Below are 19,823 nucleotides of genomic sequence, written 5' to 3' on the forward strand. Positions count from 1 at the left end.
GGACCAAATTCATGCCAGGTATGTTTTCTGACCAGAACATAATTACACCAGAAATTAATACCAAAAAGATATCTGGAAAATCTCTACACACATTTAGGAACTAAACAATATATTTCTAAATACCCCACAGGTCACAGAGGAAATAAAAATAAAATTGGAAAATATTTTGAATCAAACAGAAATTAAATACAGCGTATCGACATTTGCAGGACGCATGCTTAGAGTGAAATGAGTAGCATTAAAATGCTTATTATATTTTTTAAAAAAACTTCATATCAATCACCTAATTTGCCACCTTACAAAACCAGGGAGAGAGAATATTAAACCCAAATCAAGGAGAAAATAAGAGCAGAAATTAATGACATTGAAAGTAGAAAAACAGTGCAGAAAATCAATGTTTTATTGAAATGATCAATAAATCTCTAGTCACACTGATTAAGAAAAAAAGAAAAGGGATTCCTGGGTGGCGCAGCGGTTTAGCGCCTGCCTTTGGCCCAGGGCGTGATCCTGGAGACCCAGGATCGAATCCCACGTCGGGCTCCCGGTGCATGGAGCCTGCTTCTCCCTCTGCCTATGTCTCTGCCTCTCTCTCTCTCTCTCTCTCTCTGTGACTATCATAAATAAATAAAAATTAAAAAAAAATTTAAAAGAAAAAACAAATGCCAATATCAGGAATGAAATAGGAGACAGAATCTAATAATAAAAGACAGAACCTGAACAATAATAAAGGTGCAACCACTTTGGTAACAGTCTGCAGATTCTCAGGTCACCACTAGAGCTACTCCATGACCTGGTGATCTTAGTCTAGGCAGGATCCAAGAGAAACAAAAACATATGTCCACACACAAAAACTTGCAAATGAACATCCATAACAACATTCGTAATAGCCCAAGCACGGCAACAATACAAATGTCCACCATCTTGTGAATGTGTAAATGCAATGTGCTGATGCATACGATGGAATAGCACTCAACTATGAACAAGGGATGGAATTCCAGCTTCTTTGACAATGTGGAGGACCCTTGAAAACATGATGCTAAACCAAAAAAGCCAGCCACCAAAGATCACACGTTGTAGGATTCAATTTACACAAAATGTTCAAGTCCACAGAGACAGCAAGACCAGTGGTTGCCCAGGGCTGGGAGATGCAGGAGGGGAAAGGGACATGGGGTGAGAGGTGACTTCTAAAGGGCACAGGGTTTCTTTCTGAGGTGACAGAAGCACTCTAAAATGACTGTGGGTGATGTTTGTAGAACTCCATGAATATACTAAAAACTAATGAATTATATACTTTAAATGAGCGAGTTGTATGGTATGTGAGCTACATCTCAATGAAGCTATTACCGAAAAAAAAAAAAAGTATTTAAATTATATTAAGACAAAAATAGTGAGGGCATCAAACCCATGATTTTTTTGGACGCCATTAGTTACAGCAAACTAAAATAGGTTTTCAAGTCAGAAAAATTATGAGTCAATTTCAATAAAAATATGAAGATTTCAAAAATCTCAAGAAGAGGTATTCAGTGTAACACAGATTATTTTAGCAGCAAAATGTATTATGAAGGACTCATAAGTTAGAATTATATAAATATTATATTCACATCATTATAGGTCCAGAATCTGCTTTAAATTTTCTGATATACCCTATCGCATTTTTAAGAGCAGAAATCATCAAAGGGGTGTCTCAGGTCATCCATCCTGAGTACCGTGGTTCACCAGTTGTTGTCACACAATGTGTTCTAGTCAGCAACTCACATGTCAGGTTTTAGGGAGGAGTCTGACTAGCAGCCCAAGAAAGGGCAGCAGAGTGGGCAGGCTGGGTAACAGGTATCTGAGATTCTGGATTCTGGGAACCATTCCCGTAGCTCTACCTAAGATTTTGGAGAACCTGGGGGACACACAGGGACACACACACACACACACACACACACACACATACCCAGCAGCTGCCTACAAAGGCAGCAAGTAAGGCAGATGGATCCATCACACACTGAAGAAACGGACATCCTCAGTGGGGGTTTCTTCTTCTAGACCGGTTGCTCCTAGAGGGCAAGGACTAACTGGATTTTGTCACACCACATGCCTGGTATCTGCTGGGGGCTCATATACCATTTTTATGACATCAATAAATGAAATGTACAATTAGGGGGAGGAAGGATTTAGAAAAAGCCCTGGGTTCAGATCCACACCCCACAGTGGCTGCCAGCCCCTGTGCCAAGAGCTATCCCTCCTCGAACAGCTTCCTCGCCTATACGGTGGGGGCAGAAAGGCTGCACTCACAAACATGCTGGGACTCTGTTTTCAGGTCTGAGGCAACAGGGCCCACGACAGCCCTGACCCCAGGCACAGAGCTGCAAGCAGCAGCACTGAGTGAACATATGAACGGAGCACACAGCACTCACTGACAAAGAGCTTTATTTACACACACGACTCAAGTTTCATTCATACTGTGAACAGAGAGCCCTGCAAGGGTGTGGGAGTCAAGCCACCTGGTTAAGGTCTTATCCCCACTATCAGTGGGCTGTGTGCTAGCTGAATGTTGGACTGAACCTTTATGAGCTTGGGTGCCCTGCCAGTGGAATGGGGTGACAGCTGCCTTGGACCACTGTGCCCTGGATGAGCTGTGATACACAGAGAGTGCTCAGTACAGGGACCAGCAGGTGGGAAGGATCAGTACCAACTGCTGGCAGCTAGCTGCCAGAGAGCACCCCAGCCCCACCCCCCACTCAACAAACAGGGAGGGCACCAGCAGTCCAGAAAGGACAGGAACCAGCCAAAGTCACAAGGAGTAGAGTGGCCACATGGCTCTCTGCACCAGGCTCTCCAAGGCCCTTCCCCATCTCTTGTCTCTGCTAGCCTCCTAGTCTCATCTGCAGACAAAGTTTGGTTTGAGGCAAAACTCAGAACTATAGAAAATACAAGGAGTTCAAATAAAAAGTCTTTAATATAAAGCTGACGAAAGAGACAAATAGAAAGTAATCAAAACCTCATTAGCGCAAATAAGCAACCTGCCTGCAACACCACGCAAACTAATGGCACTGAGTCTCTAAAACAGCTGCCATCACGGAGTGTACATTTCAGGGCAGAAATCCTACAAAACACCACTTGGGAAGCTCACCAGAGCCCTCAAGCTGTGGCCCCCAGGGCCGTGGTTCACAGCTCTGACCAAACCTTAGAATCACCTGGAGAACTAGGGAACCTCATGCTTTGGCCACCTCTGGACAGGGTGGGTGCTGAGCCAGCAGTGCTCTTGGGGTGCTTCTGGACACTGCATCAGCCCAGGTCCACAGCCACTGGCTGCTATGCTGGCTCAAAGCATTCCCACTCAGGGGAAGGAGCGTCAAATTAGCAAATTAATGAATGGTGGCTCAGCTTCTACTTCCTGGGTGGGCTTGCTACACGGGATTTTTAAAACTTGGTCTTGATCAGGGCTGTTAGTCATTCACGTGATAGCCCACCACCCTCCCACCCAGGGCCTACAATATGCTCAGCACTTTGCTAGGTGCTGGGAACAGAGCAGCAAATGGGGAAAAATCGCTGTCCTCAGGGAGTTTCCATTCTGCTGGGAAGCTACACACACGAGGGAGAGGCTGTGATAAGAGGCGAGTGTCCAAGAAGTCAGGAGGGAGAGCCAGCAGCCTCCCCCACTATCATCTGCGTGTCAGGACACACACTGGCAGAAGGGCTGGGACAAAGCTCCAGAAAGAAGTCAAGAAACTAACACAATTTCTGGAAGTCAAGATGGCTCTTTACAAGCTTAAAAAAAGAAAGAAAAAGATGTAGAACAAGCATGAAATATTGATGATTCATGTGAAACCAACACTGGAGCAAAAGTGAGCTGGCCTATCAGAGACACGTTATTGTGAGAATTTATCCCAGAATGGATGAAGGGTCAGTGTTCTGGAGGCCCAAACAGGTCTGAATACATCTGCAACTCTCCTTCTTGGGAGCCAACTAGAGCCCCAGCTCTGCCCACAGAAGGGAAGAGGAACCAGGGCAGAAGCCAAGATCCCAAGTCAGGAGACACATGTCCTAGATTTGCCAAAGTGGCTCTAATTTCCAGTGCTGGATCCTGCTCAACTGAGAGGTAATTTGCTGAGGTTGGGGTTCCATACTTTAATCTTGCAAAAAGAGTGATCTGCTAAATGTGCATTATGATTTTTAAGCCCTTACAGTTTTTCTTATAAGTTTGATTCATGGGACACCTAGGTGGCTCAGCATTTGAGCATCTGCCTTTGGCTCAGGGCGTGATCCCCAGTTCTGGGATCAAGCCCCACATCGGGCTCCCTGCGAGGAGCCTACTTCTCCCTCTGCCTGTGTCTCTGCCTTTCTCTCTCTGTCTCTCATGGATAAATAAATAAAATCTTAAAAAAAAAAAAAAGTTCAATTCGTGACACAAGGGTGAATACCTATGTTAACTTGGTTCAAACTACGTAGTCCTCTTAAAGTGAACGCTACAGTAACTACAAGGCAAATACCCCGAGCATTTCCCACAGTGCCAGTACGCCCTGGAGAGCTGGGACCATGCATTACATGTCTGTGGCTCTACAACCCCCCGCCCCCCGCCCCGATCACATTACACTCATAGCCAAGGACCTGTAGGGCTGGAGAGAAGTGAGGCCAGCTATCAAAACCAAGAGCACAAGAGCTCAGAGCCCACCAACTACTGTGCTGTCAGAACCATAACAATACACCTCACATAACGTAGGATCACCCAAGCTTCTGTCCTCATTTCCCAAGTGACCAGTTGTAGCTGAACTGCAGCTAGCCCTTATATCCCATTTGTTGGAGGGCCATTCCATCTGTTCAGAGCCCAGGGCAGCCAGTGCCCCCAAGCCAGGGGCAGGAGGTGCTGCTTCAGGGCTCTGTCATGATCAGAGGAACAGCTAACTCAGGTTACTCCTTGAGCACCTGTCTGGTCCAGGCCCTGTGAGAGATGCTGGGGCACAGGCATGACTCAACTCAGCCCCTCAGAGGCAGCTCTAAACACCTGTCAGCGGAAGGAACTCACAGTCAAGTAAAAAGGCAAGGAGTTATCACTGAAATAGGTCACAGACATTGGGGGGAGGTCAATCAAGGCTCCCTGTGAGCCAAGGGAGCTCACAGCCCTGGCTTCTCAAAGTGTGGTCCATAGACCATTTGCCTCTGCATCTCCTAGGAGCTTATTAAAAATCCAAGATCTCATGTGCAATGGACTGAATGTGTCCCCCCCAAATCTGTATGTTGAGCTCTAATCTTCAATGTGATAGTATCTGGAGGAAAGGCCTCTGGAAAGTGTTAAGGTTTAGATGAGGTCAGGAGAGTGTGTCCCCCATAATGGGACTGCATCCTTCTAGGGGGATGGAGAGATTGTAGCTCTTTCCCTTCATTATGTGAGGGCCCAGCAAGAAAGGAGCCCTCTGCAAGCCAGGAGGAGAGTCCTCACCAGAACCCGACCATGCTGGCACCCTGATATTGGGCTCCCAGCCTCCAAAACTGCAAAATAAATGCCTGTTGTTTAAGCTCCTCAGTCTATGGTATTTTGTTCTAATAGCTCCGACAGACTAAGACGTCATCCTCACTGCACACCTGCTGACACAGAATCTGCATCCTAACAAGAGCCCCAGGTGCTCTCCGGCACACAGGTAGTGTGCAAAGCCATGCTTTATGGACGGCCTTGTCCTGCCCCTTGATTATACCAACAGGGAAACCATGGCTGAGAGAGACTAGTCTAGGGGGTTTGCCTACAATCATCCATCTGTGTGGGTAGGACAAGGAGGCCATGAGCCCAGGTCTCCCGTAGCTCAGGTCAGCAGCACTGGAAGCTGGGAAGGGCTTATGGAGAGAGGGACCCTACAGTGACATGAAGACCAAACCACAGGCATCCTGGACTCCAAGCCACACCCGTGTTCAAGCACACTGTTGGGAGGAAGAGGTCAGAGATCCTGCTGGTGGTATTACACCAGCTTGAGCGTGCGTGCTCAGCTGACTCACACGGAACACATCCTGCTGACCTGCTGGAAATGAAGTCAAGGCACTTTGCAGCAATGAGAGATGTGCTCCAATCATCAAACCGGAGGCAGAGAGAGATCAGCCAAGAAAAGAAGAGAGAGAAGCCAAACAGCCCATTTGCTCTAATGAATTGGGCTGGCCCCGAGAAGTCCAGAATTCCAGCATTTATCATTTGGCTCAGCTTAAGGGTCATAAAATTCTATGACTGGAAAGTAGCTTAAAAGTTCTCTGTTCCAACTACTCTTCAGACTCCGTTTTCTCAGACTGTGGCAAGAGGTTATCTGGCCCTGCAGTGGTGCTCCAGGGATGGGCTCACTATCCCAGCACAGCATGCCTCAGCTCTATCCTTGGAAACCTACCCGTGCCTTCAAAATGCTGAATCACTTTGATCCACTGATTTGAGTTCTGGGACCCATGTTTAAGGAAATAAACCTCAAAAATAGCACCAGATGCACAGATGTATGTCTTATAATGGAACATATAATAAAGTAGACCTGGATGGTCTGTTTGGAGATTATGACGACAGAAAATGCTCATATACTTTGACTGAAGACTGTTCCCTGGAAAAGAAATTCTCTGAGCACAAAGTTTCTGCAAGGATGCCCCTAACAGAGTGAGGCAGAGGGGCACCCACCCATCAGCCAGATCAGGAAGATGAGTCTTGAGAATCAATAGAATGACAGATGTCACAGCCAGACATAGCCACAGCAGGGCCCAGCCAGGTTCTGCAGCCCATGTGGTCTGTGTTGCAACTACTCAGCTCTGCCACTGTCATGTGAAAGCAGCTCCAGATGATACACGAATGAGTGCATGTGGCTGTTTTCCAATAAAACTTTACAAAAGCAGAAGGCAAGCCGGATTTAGCCCTGAGCTATAGTTTGTTGACCCTCATCTCCACTTTCACATCTACTCATTTTATTTTATTTATTTTTTTTTACATATACTCATTTTAAATGGAGAGAGAGAGAGAGAGAGAGAGAGAGAGAAAGAAAAAGGGAAAAAAAGAGATACTGTCTAACGTAGGGAAATAGTTTAATAAGTTAAGCCATTTGAAAACAACTTATTTGATCCATATTTATGAAGTGCTGGTTTATGTCAGACTCTGCTCTGAGCACCAGGGATAAAGCAAGAAGCAAGTCAGCTAAGCACTCTGCATCAAAGGGATGTACTAAAAATTCTGCAAGAGTGTGTGATAACAAGGAAAACCCTTACATTACCGTGTTATGTGAAAAGTAAAATATAAAACTGCGTATAAAAATATGATCAAGCAATGTTTAAAAAAAATAAATGCACTTACACACACACAGAGAAAGAAAAGAAAAAAAAGAAAAAAGAAAAAAGAAGAAAGAAAGAAAAAAGGAAAGGAAAGGAAAGGAAAGGAAAGGAGGAAGGAAGGAAGGAAGGAAGGAAGAAAGAAAAGCACTACAACGCTACTAATATCTACCTGTGGCTGTCTCTACTATCCCTTCCCTTTACTTCCCTCTATCTTCCCATTTGTTATGTGATCACATATTACTTTCACAATAAAACAGTCCCTCCCACTGTATTTAACGGGGAAGCTGCTTTTTAAGCTAAGGTCTGTGTCCCTCCTGCCTCCACCTGCAGTTTTTTTTTTAAGATTTTATTTATTTATTTATTTATTCATTTATTTATTTATGAGTGACACAGAGAGAGAAAGGGGGGGGGGGCAGAGACACAGGCAGAGGGAGAAGCAGGCTCCATGCAGGGAGTCTGATGTGGGATTCGATCCCGGGTCTCTAGAATCACGCCCTGGGCAGAAGGCAGGCGCTAAATCGCTGAGCCACCCAGGGATCCCCCCACCTGCAGTTTTCACCACTGTTCCTGAGGGTAGTCCAAAAAAGCTAAGCTGCCCAGCCCCAGACTTTCATCCACACAGGAGAGGGTGGGAGAGTTCAGCACCAGGGACAGCGCCATGCATCCGCGATGGCCTGGCAGGCTCAAAAGGGAGCCACCTCAGGTGGGAGCCAGGAGGGCAGGGACCCTGTGCCTTCCCTCTCTGGTCCACTGGCTGCACCCATTTGAGACACTCAGGCAGCACCTGTCAGAGGAAACATAACTGAAGCAGGGGAGAGCTGTCTCTGAGCCCACTGATGCAAATGGAACTGGCCCCGTGACCCAGACCGGGAGGAAAGGCAGTCGGGTTGTCGGTAAAGAGGAAGTAAAAACAAACATTGCACAAATCCCTGTATCCGCATTATTAGCTTGGGAGAGACTCGCAAACATGCCAATACCAGTCACAGCAACATCTGCTTCTAATTGCTTCTCCCCCAGCATTTTCAGAGCTTGTCAGATGGTGACTGCCCTAGGAGAAAATCCAATATTTTTAACAAACTCTTAAATCAGATGGCGTCCTTGGTGAGTAATCTCTTACGTATTTGGTCTTTGAGGCTAAAAACAGTAAGCACACCTTTAAGGGACGTGGCCGTCAGCAGGGGCTGGGTAATCGAAGGTCCCTCTTCAAACAGCATGACTAAGACTTTCCAACACACGCAGCCCAAATATAAGTGTTTCAGTGGTTCTTTTTTTTTTTTTTTTAATTCCACTGTGTCCACTTCTTTATGGGTAACTTTTCTCTCTTTTCTGAATATTTTTGTAAAAAGAAGTTTCTTCATAAAAGAAAAATGTGAGATTTATTGTAATTTTTTTGAGATTTATTTTAAAAGAGTACCTTTTACTGTGCTTTAGTTTTCCCACGTGTGAAGTACTTTACGCAAGATACCTATAGACAAAACTTTACATTTTCTTTAAAGAAGCTGGTCTTATGTTATGTTCTTTTTTTTTTTTTTTTATGTTATGTTCTTAAAACGCCAACAGCCCATTCCAAAGCCGGTGCCTTCTTGCAGTGGCCAGTTCAACTTTCACATCTGGGAGATCCAAGGTGGGGCAGAAGGCAGTCCTGGAGGGAAGCCTTTAAGGTACCACCTTTTGATACTGCGGCAGGCTGGAGTTCTTCATGGTGGGACTTTAGAGCTCCCTGAATCCCCTAAATCACAAATCCAGGAAGATACTCTGATAGTCTGTACCCTCTTCTTTCAAAGTTAAACTTAACATGGGTTTTATTCTTAACTACCCTACAGGACTCAAGTGGCTGGATGCCACCTTCAGACGGGGGCGGTGCTTCTCAGATTTTGAAAACAAGTCATCCTAAAGTCATGGAGCACCCCCAAAGGCAGTCAGGCCATGGCTCTTCCTCATTACTCCTCCATGAACCCATCCTCAGCCCTGGCTTCTCTTCTCACTGCTAACCCCCAAGTGAGACTCGCATGCCAGGGGGCCTCTCTGTCCAAGGCCAGAACACTTGCCCAGAGTCCATGCCCTACCAGGTCAAGTCAGTCACTGGTCCTCACACACACTTCAAACTCCTACCTTCCATACATACACATTCTGCATAACTGCCTTCCTCCTTCATTCTCTCACTCAACGATGGCTTGCTTGCTGAGTGCCTTCAATATCCTAACTGTATGCCAGGCACTATTCTAGGAGCTGGAAGTCAACAGCAAACAAAACAGACAAAAATCCCTCCCCTGGCAGAGCTTACATTCACGTGAAGGCAGAGAGGCAAATACACAAATGTTTAAAATCCACAGTATGCCAGGTGGTGATAAATGGTAGGGAGAACAGTGAGGGAGTGACCATCAAGGTGGTCAGGGAAGTCAGAGAAGGCCTCACTGGAAAGGTAGTATTTGAACAGAACCCTGTAGGAGACAGGGAGGGAACCTCTACAGAGAAATTAGGAAAAGAACATTCCAGGTGGAAGGTGTAGCAGGGCAAAGGCCCTGAGGCAGGAATGTGTGGGTGTGTTTTAGGAAAGGCAAAGACACCAGTGGGGCTGGAGATGGTGAGAAGGGGGTAAGGGAAGATCATGTGGGCCTCGTGGGCCACTGGGGGGGACACTGGCCTTTACTATGAGTGAAATCAGAACCCAGAGGTTCTGAACAGAGGAGAGGCACATCCGACTTACATTATGATAGATCACTCTGGCTGCTGTGCTAAGAACAAACTGTGAGGAGTGGGGAAAGAGAGAGACCACGATGGAAACTACTAAATTATCCCAGCGAGTCAAGGGCAACTTAAACCAGAGCTACCACAGGATTTGCTCATGGTTTAGACGTGGGGATGAGAAAAAGAGCAGAGACAGGGACAATTCTGATGGTTCTCGCCCACACACCTAGATGGGTGGAGCTGCCATTTATCAAGTGGGTGAAGGCAAAAGAAGCAGCAGCTTGGCAAACAGGGGTGGGGATGGAAACCACTTCTTTGTGGGATCATCATGACCAGACTTTTAGCCCCAGAAGGAACATGGTCTCTAAGGAGCCTTATACACTAAGATGAAAGTACTCACCTGAATGGCGACCTACCCCCCCACACACACATGCACACAACACACATGCAAGCAGACACACAGCACACATATACACATGTGCGCACACATGGGTGCATACATACATATGCATATATGCACACAGGCATGCACATACACAAACAGTGCTGCTCCACACCAATTATCTGCATCCATACATTATTCCCTTGAGTAACCCAAAAGCCAATTCATTTTATACCATCTGGAAATATTTGCACACAGTAGATGCTCAATAAATGTTTTCAATAACATGCTACACAGAATCACACCTCTGATGTTTCAATATCCTAACCAATCAAGAATGTTCTTTAAAAACATCTACATATTACGTTGAGCACTGATGAAACATGAAGTGGTAATTACCCCATCTCCAGGGTCCCGCACCTAGATGCTGGCCCGCCCCCAGGCATTCACACCTCCGCAGCAAACTCTCCTGTGGAGAGGCCACAGGAGGAAGACGGGCATCACCTTGCCGGTCCTTATATCCCAAGCTTTGACTTCAGGGTGGAAGCCTCCACACACAAAAAGGCTGTGGTCTTTCGGATGAAATTTCAAGGTGGTGATTCTAAAGTCACTCTGACCACTGAAGAGCTGGGTTCCTGCAACACAAAACAGAGAATAAGGAGTTAAAAAATACTCGGATCACAAAATAAATACCTTAAAACTCAGATGCCATCTGGTGTAGAGCTACGGACAGACACAGCCCATCTGGGCCTGAGGGGGCCTTGAAACTTTCTGGAAGCACAACAGGGGCAGCAGCAACTTCTGCCTCATGTTCTGGCCAGCCCTGCCCTTGATTAGCTGAACTCCCCTAGGGCTAAGCTAATGGCTGGACCCATGAACACCACCTTTCTTGTGTTCTGTAAACACCATGCATCAACTCATCTTAGCCACACAATGCCCTACACCTGCTCCACAACTGGAAGAAGCCAAGGCTCAGGGAAATTAAGTACATTACCAAAGCTGCACGGGTAATATAGAGATTTACTTACTTAGGAGTCTACAAAAGAAAAAGCAGGATGCTCCAAAGTGGCCTTTTTAGAATCAGTCATCTTACAATCATAACCTTACAACAAACCTATGAATGGTTTGCTCCAGGGTGTAACAGGTAGGGGTGATATGATACACTGGGCAAAAAATGAGAACATGATACCACGAGGGCCTGAATGTCAGCATGGATAGGTGATATGGCCAACTGGGTCTCACTGGTTCTGCAGGACTCAAGACAGTCCCTATCCTTTACATACTTACATACTGCCCTGAAACTGTCACACACTCATGTGCACTGTGCAAATGTGTGTGTGTATATAGACACAGTGTGGGAAAAGTCTCTTTTGTCACTGTGATCTTTCAGAGGTAAGCTATATTAATAGGTTGAACTCAGGCCATGTAGGGAATGGAAATCTGACCCTGAACTCAAGTCTGTTGGGTTCCAAAGCCAATACCTCCTTCCCTCTATGTGGTGCCACCTTATATCCCAGAGCACTGGCTATAGTCTTCATGCATTCAATTCACCACCACTGAAAATCTATCAGAAACCAGACAGGTCTTGGAAGCCATTCTCACCACCAGAAATCTGACTGCTGCCTCTGAACAGGTCTCCAGGGGACATTCTGCACATTTTGGGCACGGTACCTGCTATGCAATACACCAGGAGCTTGAAGGTGGCATCCCTCAGATATGTCAGCAAGGGCACACATAGCCTAAGAGAAACAACCCTGACTGCCCCTGGCTCACAGAAACTCCTTTACTGGCAAAGCAGTGGGCAGTTAGGGACACAAGAAGCTGGTGGCCAAGGAGGAGACCAATGTGACACCAAGATCTCAAGCATCATTTCCTCTTACGGGAACCCAGAAACCATGTTTGCTCATTCATTTCAGAAAGCACTTCCAGCTGCCCTGCTTTGTGTTCAGGACCCCTACACAGTGCTGTACCAGCTCACCAGGTAAGGAAATGAAAGTCATCGATTGGTACTCTCGAGTTACAGCAGGAGCCTTTATAAATCCAATTTGCCTAGATCCATGGTCTCTGCACTCTTCTGACAGCATGCCCCATCAAGGAAAAGCCCTTAAGCACGTATCTCTAAGTTATTTGTTTGTAAGTTACACGGTGAGCTACCATGCCAAAAAATTATGAGCATTAAAATACCAAAAATAAACCATTTTAAAATATGAGACAAGGACAAAATAACCAATATTTAAAAATATATCTTAACGTGCCATTTACTAAGTGTATCAACAAATCTCTTTGAAACGTGTTATAACATTTTTAGTGAGAGCTACTGAACTGGCTCTGCTTCCACTTTTTTTTCAAATGTAGGGAACTTTCTGTGACTCACTGATCTGAAAGGAGCCCAGTTATGGCTTCACTCATCAAAGTCTGTCAGAGCCAGCAAAGACTTCTCCCAGAGATGCACGGACCTGGACAGAAGACATTCACCACTGGCATCAAGGGAGAAAGTGTCTACTTCCATCCACCACTGACACAAAGGATTTTGTGACTGTTTTTACTAGTGAAGTTCCATTTCCCCCCAAGTCAGAGAACGGTTCCTGCCACTAATTAGAGGGTATTACTGCATTCTCATATTTTTAACAACCAAATTCAAAATCCACCAAAATTTTCATTTAAAGGATTTTAAAGGAGACCAGAAAAACTGCTCCCAAGTTAATAGTGCAGGCATTAGTGTTTTTAAAAGGTGACACATTCATGTAGTTCTTGGCAACAAAACTTAGAGAATGATGGAAACAAAAACATCTGGTTTCAAAATGTTCTTCCCATAGTACAACCTTCTTGGAAAGCAGTTACTCTCCTGTTCTTTATTAAAATGTGTCACCTTTCCCATGATGGACAATTGTGTTGATTTATTTCCTAACATCTTCCAGGGATCCACAATCTGTAGTTACGTGTCATCCGAGAAACTCTGAGAAGGACTTGAGGTTTTGTGAAAGAAGACTCTACATTTCTTTAAGCTCAACAAGCCCCTAACTGTTGCTGAGACATGCAGTGCATAAAGATTTTCAAGGTCCCCTATGTCACTGCAGTGTTGTCATGAGCTGGCCACTTAGGATCCTATCATCTGTAATAGTGAACGGACTGTAAATAAACAACAGCCTAGCTGTCCAACCCAATGCAAGCAGTTAAGGCAAATACAGGTGTCTGCCTGGTGGAATATGGAAAAGCTGTTTAAAACTGGAATCATGGGCAGCCCAGGTGGCTCAGCGGTTTAGCACTGCCTCAGGCCAGGGCGCGATCCTGGAGACCCGAAATCGAGTCCCACATCAGGCTCCCTGCATGGAGCCTGCTTCTCCCTCTGCCTGTGTCTCTGCCTCTCTCTGCCTCTCTGTGTGTGTGTGTGTGTGTGTGTGTGTGTGTGTGTGTGTGTGTGTCTCATGAATAAATATTTTTTTAAAATAAAAAATAAAAAAATAAAACTGGAATCATGAACAGGGCTCTTTGGCAAGATGGACAACATCCATACCTATTCTTGAATTAGAAAAATATTAAGTAGGGATTGGTATGGACAGACTGGGAAGAGATTCACCAACTTGAAGTGAATTGTTCTAGGGGTAGTGAGATAGCTTTTTAAATTATACTAATATTGTCATGATTTTTTATTTAATAAAGAATTCTTCTAAAAAAGCATCGGAGGGGGATCCCTGGGTGGCTCAGCGGTTTGGCGCCCAGAGCGTGATCCTGGAGTCCCGGGATCAAGTCCTGCGTCGGGCTCCTTGTGTGGAGCCTGCTTCTCCCTCTGCCTGTGTCTCTGCTTCTCTTTCTCTCTCATGAATAAATGAATAAAATCTAAAAATAAATTAATAAAAAGGCATCGGAAAGATAAGGAGACTTACAGTAGTCTGGGTCCTATGTCTCTCTCTCATTAGATCAACAGACAAGAAACTATCTCAGGAATTAACCTAACTGGAAACTTGGTATTCCTTGAGCTTCCTCTTCTTTCCTGAAACTCATTCAAGCTACAGTTGATGGTCAAAAACCACCCATGATGTGCCCAGTTAGCAGATGCCACCTGTCCTGGTCTCCATACACCTGGGACAGTACTCAGAGCAGCACTTGTGAAGATCTCAGGATGGACATCGAACCTGTAGCTCAGGCCTCAGGACACTTGCTCCAGCCAAGTAGCAGAGATTTGTCTGAGGAATGAGGGAGTGGACCACCATCACGTCCCCTCAATGGGAAAGGAGCACATCTATGCCACTGTGGCCCTCCCATCACTGAGAAGGCCCTGGCAGGCCAGAAATCTATCCTCCTGACAGAGGCAACTGTGCCCACTGCTGACCTCTTGCTCGCTCACATTCACTGCCAGTCCTTAAGCCCAAAAGGAAAAACAAACTATCTGCCTGGAGAAAAATGTTCCTTGTTTCTTGGACCATGGCATATAACCATATGCTTATTTCAGAAACAGCAGTGAATTAGCCATATTTTTTCAAAAAGTGCAGTGATACAGTCTTGCCAACAATGGGGAAAAGATGGGAGGAAAGTGAAAGCTGAGTTGCTAAAAGATGAGGACTGAGCTTTTTCTGCTAAAAAAAACCCCATGTATTTCTGCATGTTATTCTTCAACCTCCTAAAGAGACTGAGAAGAGAATCTATGTCTCTTAAGTAAAAAAATGTTCTTGTTAGAAGACAAGCTATGGTTTAATATCTTTTTTTCCTACTTTGGTTTATGAAAACCTAGGCCTTTGCTGTATTTGTTTGTTAAAAGGGTCCAAAACTAAAAGATTTAAAAAATTTTTTAATAAGCTTCTAGACACGTAATGGGAAACATTAAAGGAAGGAGATCTAGCACAAGACTGTGGCTCAGAAATCAGGACGCCAGCTGCCATCGTCCAGCACTGTGCCTGGAGCAGGAGGTGGTGTAGCAGAGGCGCTGAGAACCACACAGACCCAGGTGCCATCCCGGCCCTGTCACTTACAGGGGAGGGATGTTGGGCAGGTCCCTTGGGCAGATCCCTCACTGCAGTGTTGCATAGCCTCATACACATAAGACTGTCCAGAGGGCAACATACATACTACATAATATATAAAGTGTTCCAGTGGACCTGGCAGACAGCAAACAACAAAAAGGAGCCTTTAATTGTGTGAGAAAATTAAACTTCAAATTACTGAATTTATCCTTGGTTAGATTAAAGGCTAAAACCAAGGGCTATACGTTTTTAACAGCAGGAACCTTGAGGGAGGAATGATCTGGAGTTTCTTTCTGTCTTGAGGCTCTGAGAACATGATGCCCTGGGCTAGCTTTTACAGTCTGTTGAAGAGACGTGGACAAAGGATGGAAATATTTATCAGAGACTATCTCCAACGTGAACACTCGCCATGGTGAAGGTGAAGGTCCTTTCTTGTCAGACTTGTTCCTACTCGATGTTTTTATATACCGAGTATCTTGTTTATCATGTCCTCTCTGGCGATGCTACTTTAAGCTCGATGGTTTGTTGCCTCATAACCTTTAACCTCGAGACTCTCTTGCTTGTTTACATGTTTGTTATAGAGTTCTATTTATTCATTGTATGCTGCTTATAGGAAACTGAGTTTTAAAATATTTAATCCACTAACACTGGCTTTATCGATCTGGTTATAATGAACTCAACCAGTGCAAGAACTGTTCAGATTCTGTTAGAGTTAGGAAAAATCACTACTTTTCCTCCTTGAATCAATAATGACACAAATAAACTATAAATTGTCATTAAAGCAAAAATATGTTTAAAACAGGATGCAGAAACTCAATTTGTTCTCTTGACACTATTATGACTACCCATGCTTCCATCACTAATACTGTTAAGATAAAGCAGCTGGCAACATGCCAGGGAATTCCTCAGAGCTGCCCCCTCTCCTTTTCTCAAGTGGAGACCCAGGTGACCAACTATGTGGCTGGGGCAACACTGCCTGTCCACTCTAATGCCTACCTTGGGGAACCCTATTGTCATGCAAGGCTCTGGGTCCCCAAAGGGTCCTCCTCTTCCACTCAGCATGTCTGGCCCCCAGCCTAGTTTCTGGAATGCAACAGATTTTTGATCCAAGTCAGGTGAAACCCAAGTATGGGTCTCCAAGAAAGAGAAGGAAAGTTCATCATGTCTTCCTCTGCACCTGTTATCTCTAGGCTTGCATGTGGTTTGCGTGTCATGTAACAACCCTCTGTGGTAGGTGTAATTAGCCCATTTCACAGCAGGAGAAATGAAAGCTCAGGGAGGTGAGGCCTCATCCAGGGCTGCACAAGTCAGCCACGTTGGGAGAGGGGCTGGACCTGTCTAACCCCAGAGCCCCGCTCTCTGCACCCCACCTCACCTGCCTGCAAGCTATCCATGACCTTTCCTTCTCCTTAGCTCTTTGTTCACATCCATGGACTCACAAACATGTAGGATGTTGACAGGGGAAAGCTGATGCTGTCGGCTTGTGGTGATTGAGCTTGTGTTCCCAGGCAGGCGGCATATGACTCATTTCGCTAAAATCAATATCGTTACACTCATCCTCTGGGAAGGACTCGGCCAGCTGTAAATCCAACCATCCTGACTCAAAGTTAACGAGAAAAGGAGCTTACTAACTTTCAAATCAAACTCTATGAATCAGAAACAGGGGCTATCTAGGCACGCCGGCAGGGTCCTGGGAAGGGTCTGGGTGTGAGGCAGACAGGCCTGTGTCTGCAGGTCTCCCAGAATGAGTGGGGGCCTCCAGCTGAGCCCAGCAGTCCTCTCGGATCCACAAAACCAGGGTAATAAAGCATAGCTGAAGCAGTTGTCCTGAATCAGGAAGAAGCATGGAAGATGGCAGGCCCCAGATGGATGACAGGCCCGCACACAGTGGGGGCAGCAATGGAGAAATAGCAGCCGTTGTGGTAAAACCTCTTTCACATCAATCTGGCCAATGCTCTTAATTATCTGGAGAAGACTGAATTTTTAAAATTAAAAAAAAAAAAATTCTCAACTTGCAAACAAAGTGTGTCTTAAAACTTTGCCTCAAGTTGGCTTTCTGGGGACCCTGCAGGTATCTGTGTTTGGTCTCCCAGCCAGTCCCCAGAGGCTGTCTGACCTGCAAGGTCAGCCACACCACTGCACAGCTGCCACTCAGCACACACAGAGACGATGCACTGCCCCCGTGCCGTGACAGCAGACAATGAACTAGTACCGTCGAGAAAAACCCGTCTTTTATCCACCCAGAGGGTGATGGCATGGATGTGTATGGACATATGGCAAGACCTGTAGGCACCTTCCAAAGTATGAGATTCAGGGCTAGGGTGTTTCACTGACGTTGAATAACTCTAGATTTCATATCCATAACTAGAGCTGGCTTCTCACCCCAAAGCTGTACAGAAAGAAAACAAGGCTGAGACTGGAGAGAAAAACTCTTCAGAATAAAAGAGAAAGGGTGTGCATGGGAATTGAACTGGGTACCCAGGGCTGAAGAGGATGTGGCCTTGAGAACAAGCATGTTTAAAAGTGGGCCAGGAATGAGGTATCAGTGAAGGAATGAACTTAGGAGAAAGAGGGCTGGCTGAAGACAAGGAAAAAGCAGAAAAGTCAGTGAGGGGTGGGGAGGAACCCAACACTGCCTGCATCCATGGGTGGGAGGGAGTATGGACAGCTGCTCGCCAGGCAAGAAGGCACCGGAGGGGCATCACCAGAACTGTTGTCAGCACAGACCTCACTGGGCTCTGGAGCCCCTCAGAGACTTCGTATCTAGTTCCAGTGGCAAAACTCTAGGCCCAAAGAACTGACTACACAAAACGTGCCTATACCATGAGGAGTTGCACAAGTATGCCCACTGGCTAGAGGCCTGTGATGCAGCTGGGTGTCTGCCTTCCTGGCCTCTACAGGCACCTGAAGGATGCCTAACTGAGTGCTTCTGGGAAGCTACTGCAGAGATATGCAGTCATGGTGCTCGAAAGCCTAAGAATGGGGAGGCCCAGTCCCTTCTGCAGGCACCTCCTCCTAGACCTGTATGGGCGGCACCACTCAGCCCCAAAGGAGCCCCATCTGCAGCCTCTTCTCTGAAGTCCTGTGAGCTCCTGGTCTTCTTCGTCAGGGTTCTAATTTAGATGCTTCTCCCCCTTCCTCTGCCAAGTGTACTCTAATCATCAGGGCTCACGTCTCTCCCACTGGAGCGGTGGCTGTCAACAGCCAGAGAAGCCTCCTTCAGAAGACTAGTCAAGATCTGAGCTGCATCTTCCTCCCGGAGCCCCCAAGTTATCCTCCTTATGTGGTGAGCCAGCTGCCCAAGGGAGAGCCAAGCAAGCTCCCTTAAGCAAACGGTTCATCTATGGCAGGGAAACAGACGTGGCAGCCTCTGCCAGTCATACAGACCAGAGGCGGATCCCCGCTCTGTCACTGCCAGCTGTGAGGCCTCAAACAAGTCCCTGCACACTCCAGCCCTCTGTGTCTTGGTCAATAAAATGGGGATAACCACACTGTTCTCACAGGTGAGAGTAGAGACTAAATACATAGTAAGCAAAGGGACTAACATCTACTTATTCATTTCGGCTTGAAACAGGTCAAGCAGTGTGCTAGGAAATGGGGCCACACCATCCGGAGCCAGGCCCATGGCGCACACGCAGCCAATGTGGCATTCCACTTTCCTGGAGTGCTTCTGTGGTGGGAGCCCCAATCATGATGCATGACGAGAACACACTTCTTGGAAAACATCAGAAATGGTCTTTGTGGATCCAGTCCCAGTTGGCTGCTCATTTCCATGTACCATAACCCCCCAGTGAAAGACACAGGGACCCCCAGAGCAGGCGCTGACCAAGTGCTAGGGACAGCAAGGCCATGGGCAGTGGATATCTGAGTACAGAAGGCCATGACCTTCTTCAGCACTGGGTGCTTGGGACTCTGGAGAGAGGGTCAGGCTGAGCTGTGGGAGGTCTGCAAGCTCATCTTAAAGAGGCAGCTGCCATTCCATCACCAGGAGGAAGCAGCTAGCCTACCACCAGTAGTATTTTGTCATGGAGAAGCAAAACATGGAGAAGCTGGGAGAACCCTGGAAGGGTGGTCTTCTTCCCAGCCTACCCCCCAAATAACCACATGGGGGACCAAGGGCCACACTAGTAAGCTGGCTGGGGATCATCAGATTGAGGGCTTTTGAAGCTGAGCCATAAAAGCTGCTCAACATGAGGAAATGGCCCAGCAACTGGGGTTCTCTGGACACTCAGCAGGAATAAGGTTCATTATTTCTCACCATCCAAAGGGTCTCTTAGAGGAAGGAACATATTTTTTGAGTGCCTACCTTGAGCCAGGCATTCTGTAAAGTATTCACAAACATTATCTCAGCCTATCCCCTCAACCACTCTGCCACCCTGCCAGGCACTGTTACCCCCTTCCACAGATGTGGAAACGGAGATGGAGGAACTTTACCCAAGGACACCCAGCTCAGGTAAGTGGAAGAACACATTTGTACCTCATCCATGCTCCTATCACACTGCACTGCCTCCAACATGAGGTACCTGGGA

At 46.2% G+C, this 19,823-nt stretch overlaps 1 protein-coding gene across 4 annotated transcripts in view; it reads right to left on the reverse strand.

The window, feature by feature from the left end:
* WDR25 (WD repeat domain 25) overlaps window positions 1–19,823 on the reverse strand; it is a 144,272-nt gene that overhangs the window by 39,434 nt on the left and 85,015 nt on the right. For all 4 annotated transcript variants that reach the window (XM_041758170.1, XM_041758169.1, XM_041758172.1 and 1 more), the window contains exon 5: window positions 10,841–10,971. In XM_041758170.1, coding sequence (XP_041614104.1) covers window positions 10,841–10,971 — 131 coding nt within the window. The remainder of the gene's footprint in view (window positions 1–10,840; window positions 10,972–19,823) is intronic.

This window comes from Vulpes lagopus, chromosome 6 (assembly GCF_018345385.1).
Source record: "Vulpes lagopus strain Blue_001 chromosome 6, ASM1834538v1, whole genome shotgun sequence".
Classification (NCBI taxonomy): Eukaryota; Metazoa; Chordata; class Mammalia; order Carnivora; family Canidae; genus Vulpes; species Vulpes lagopus.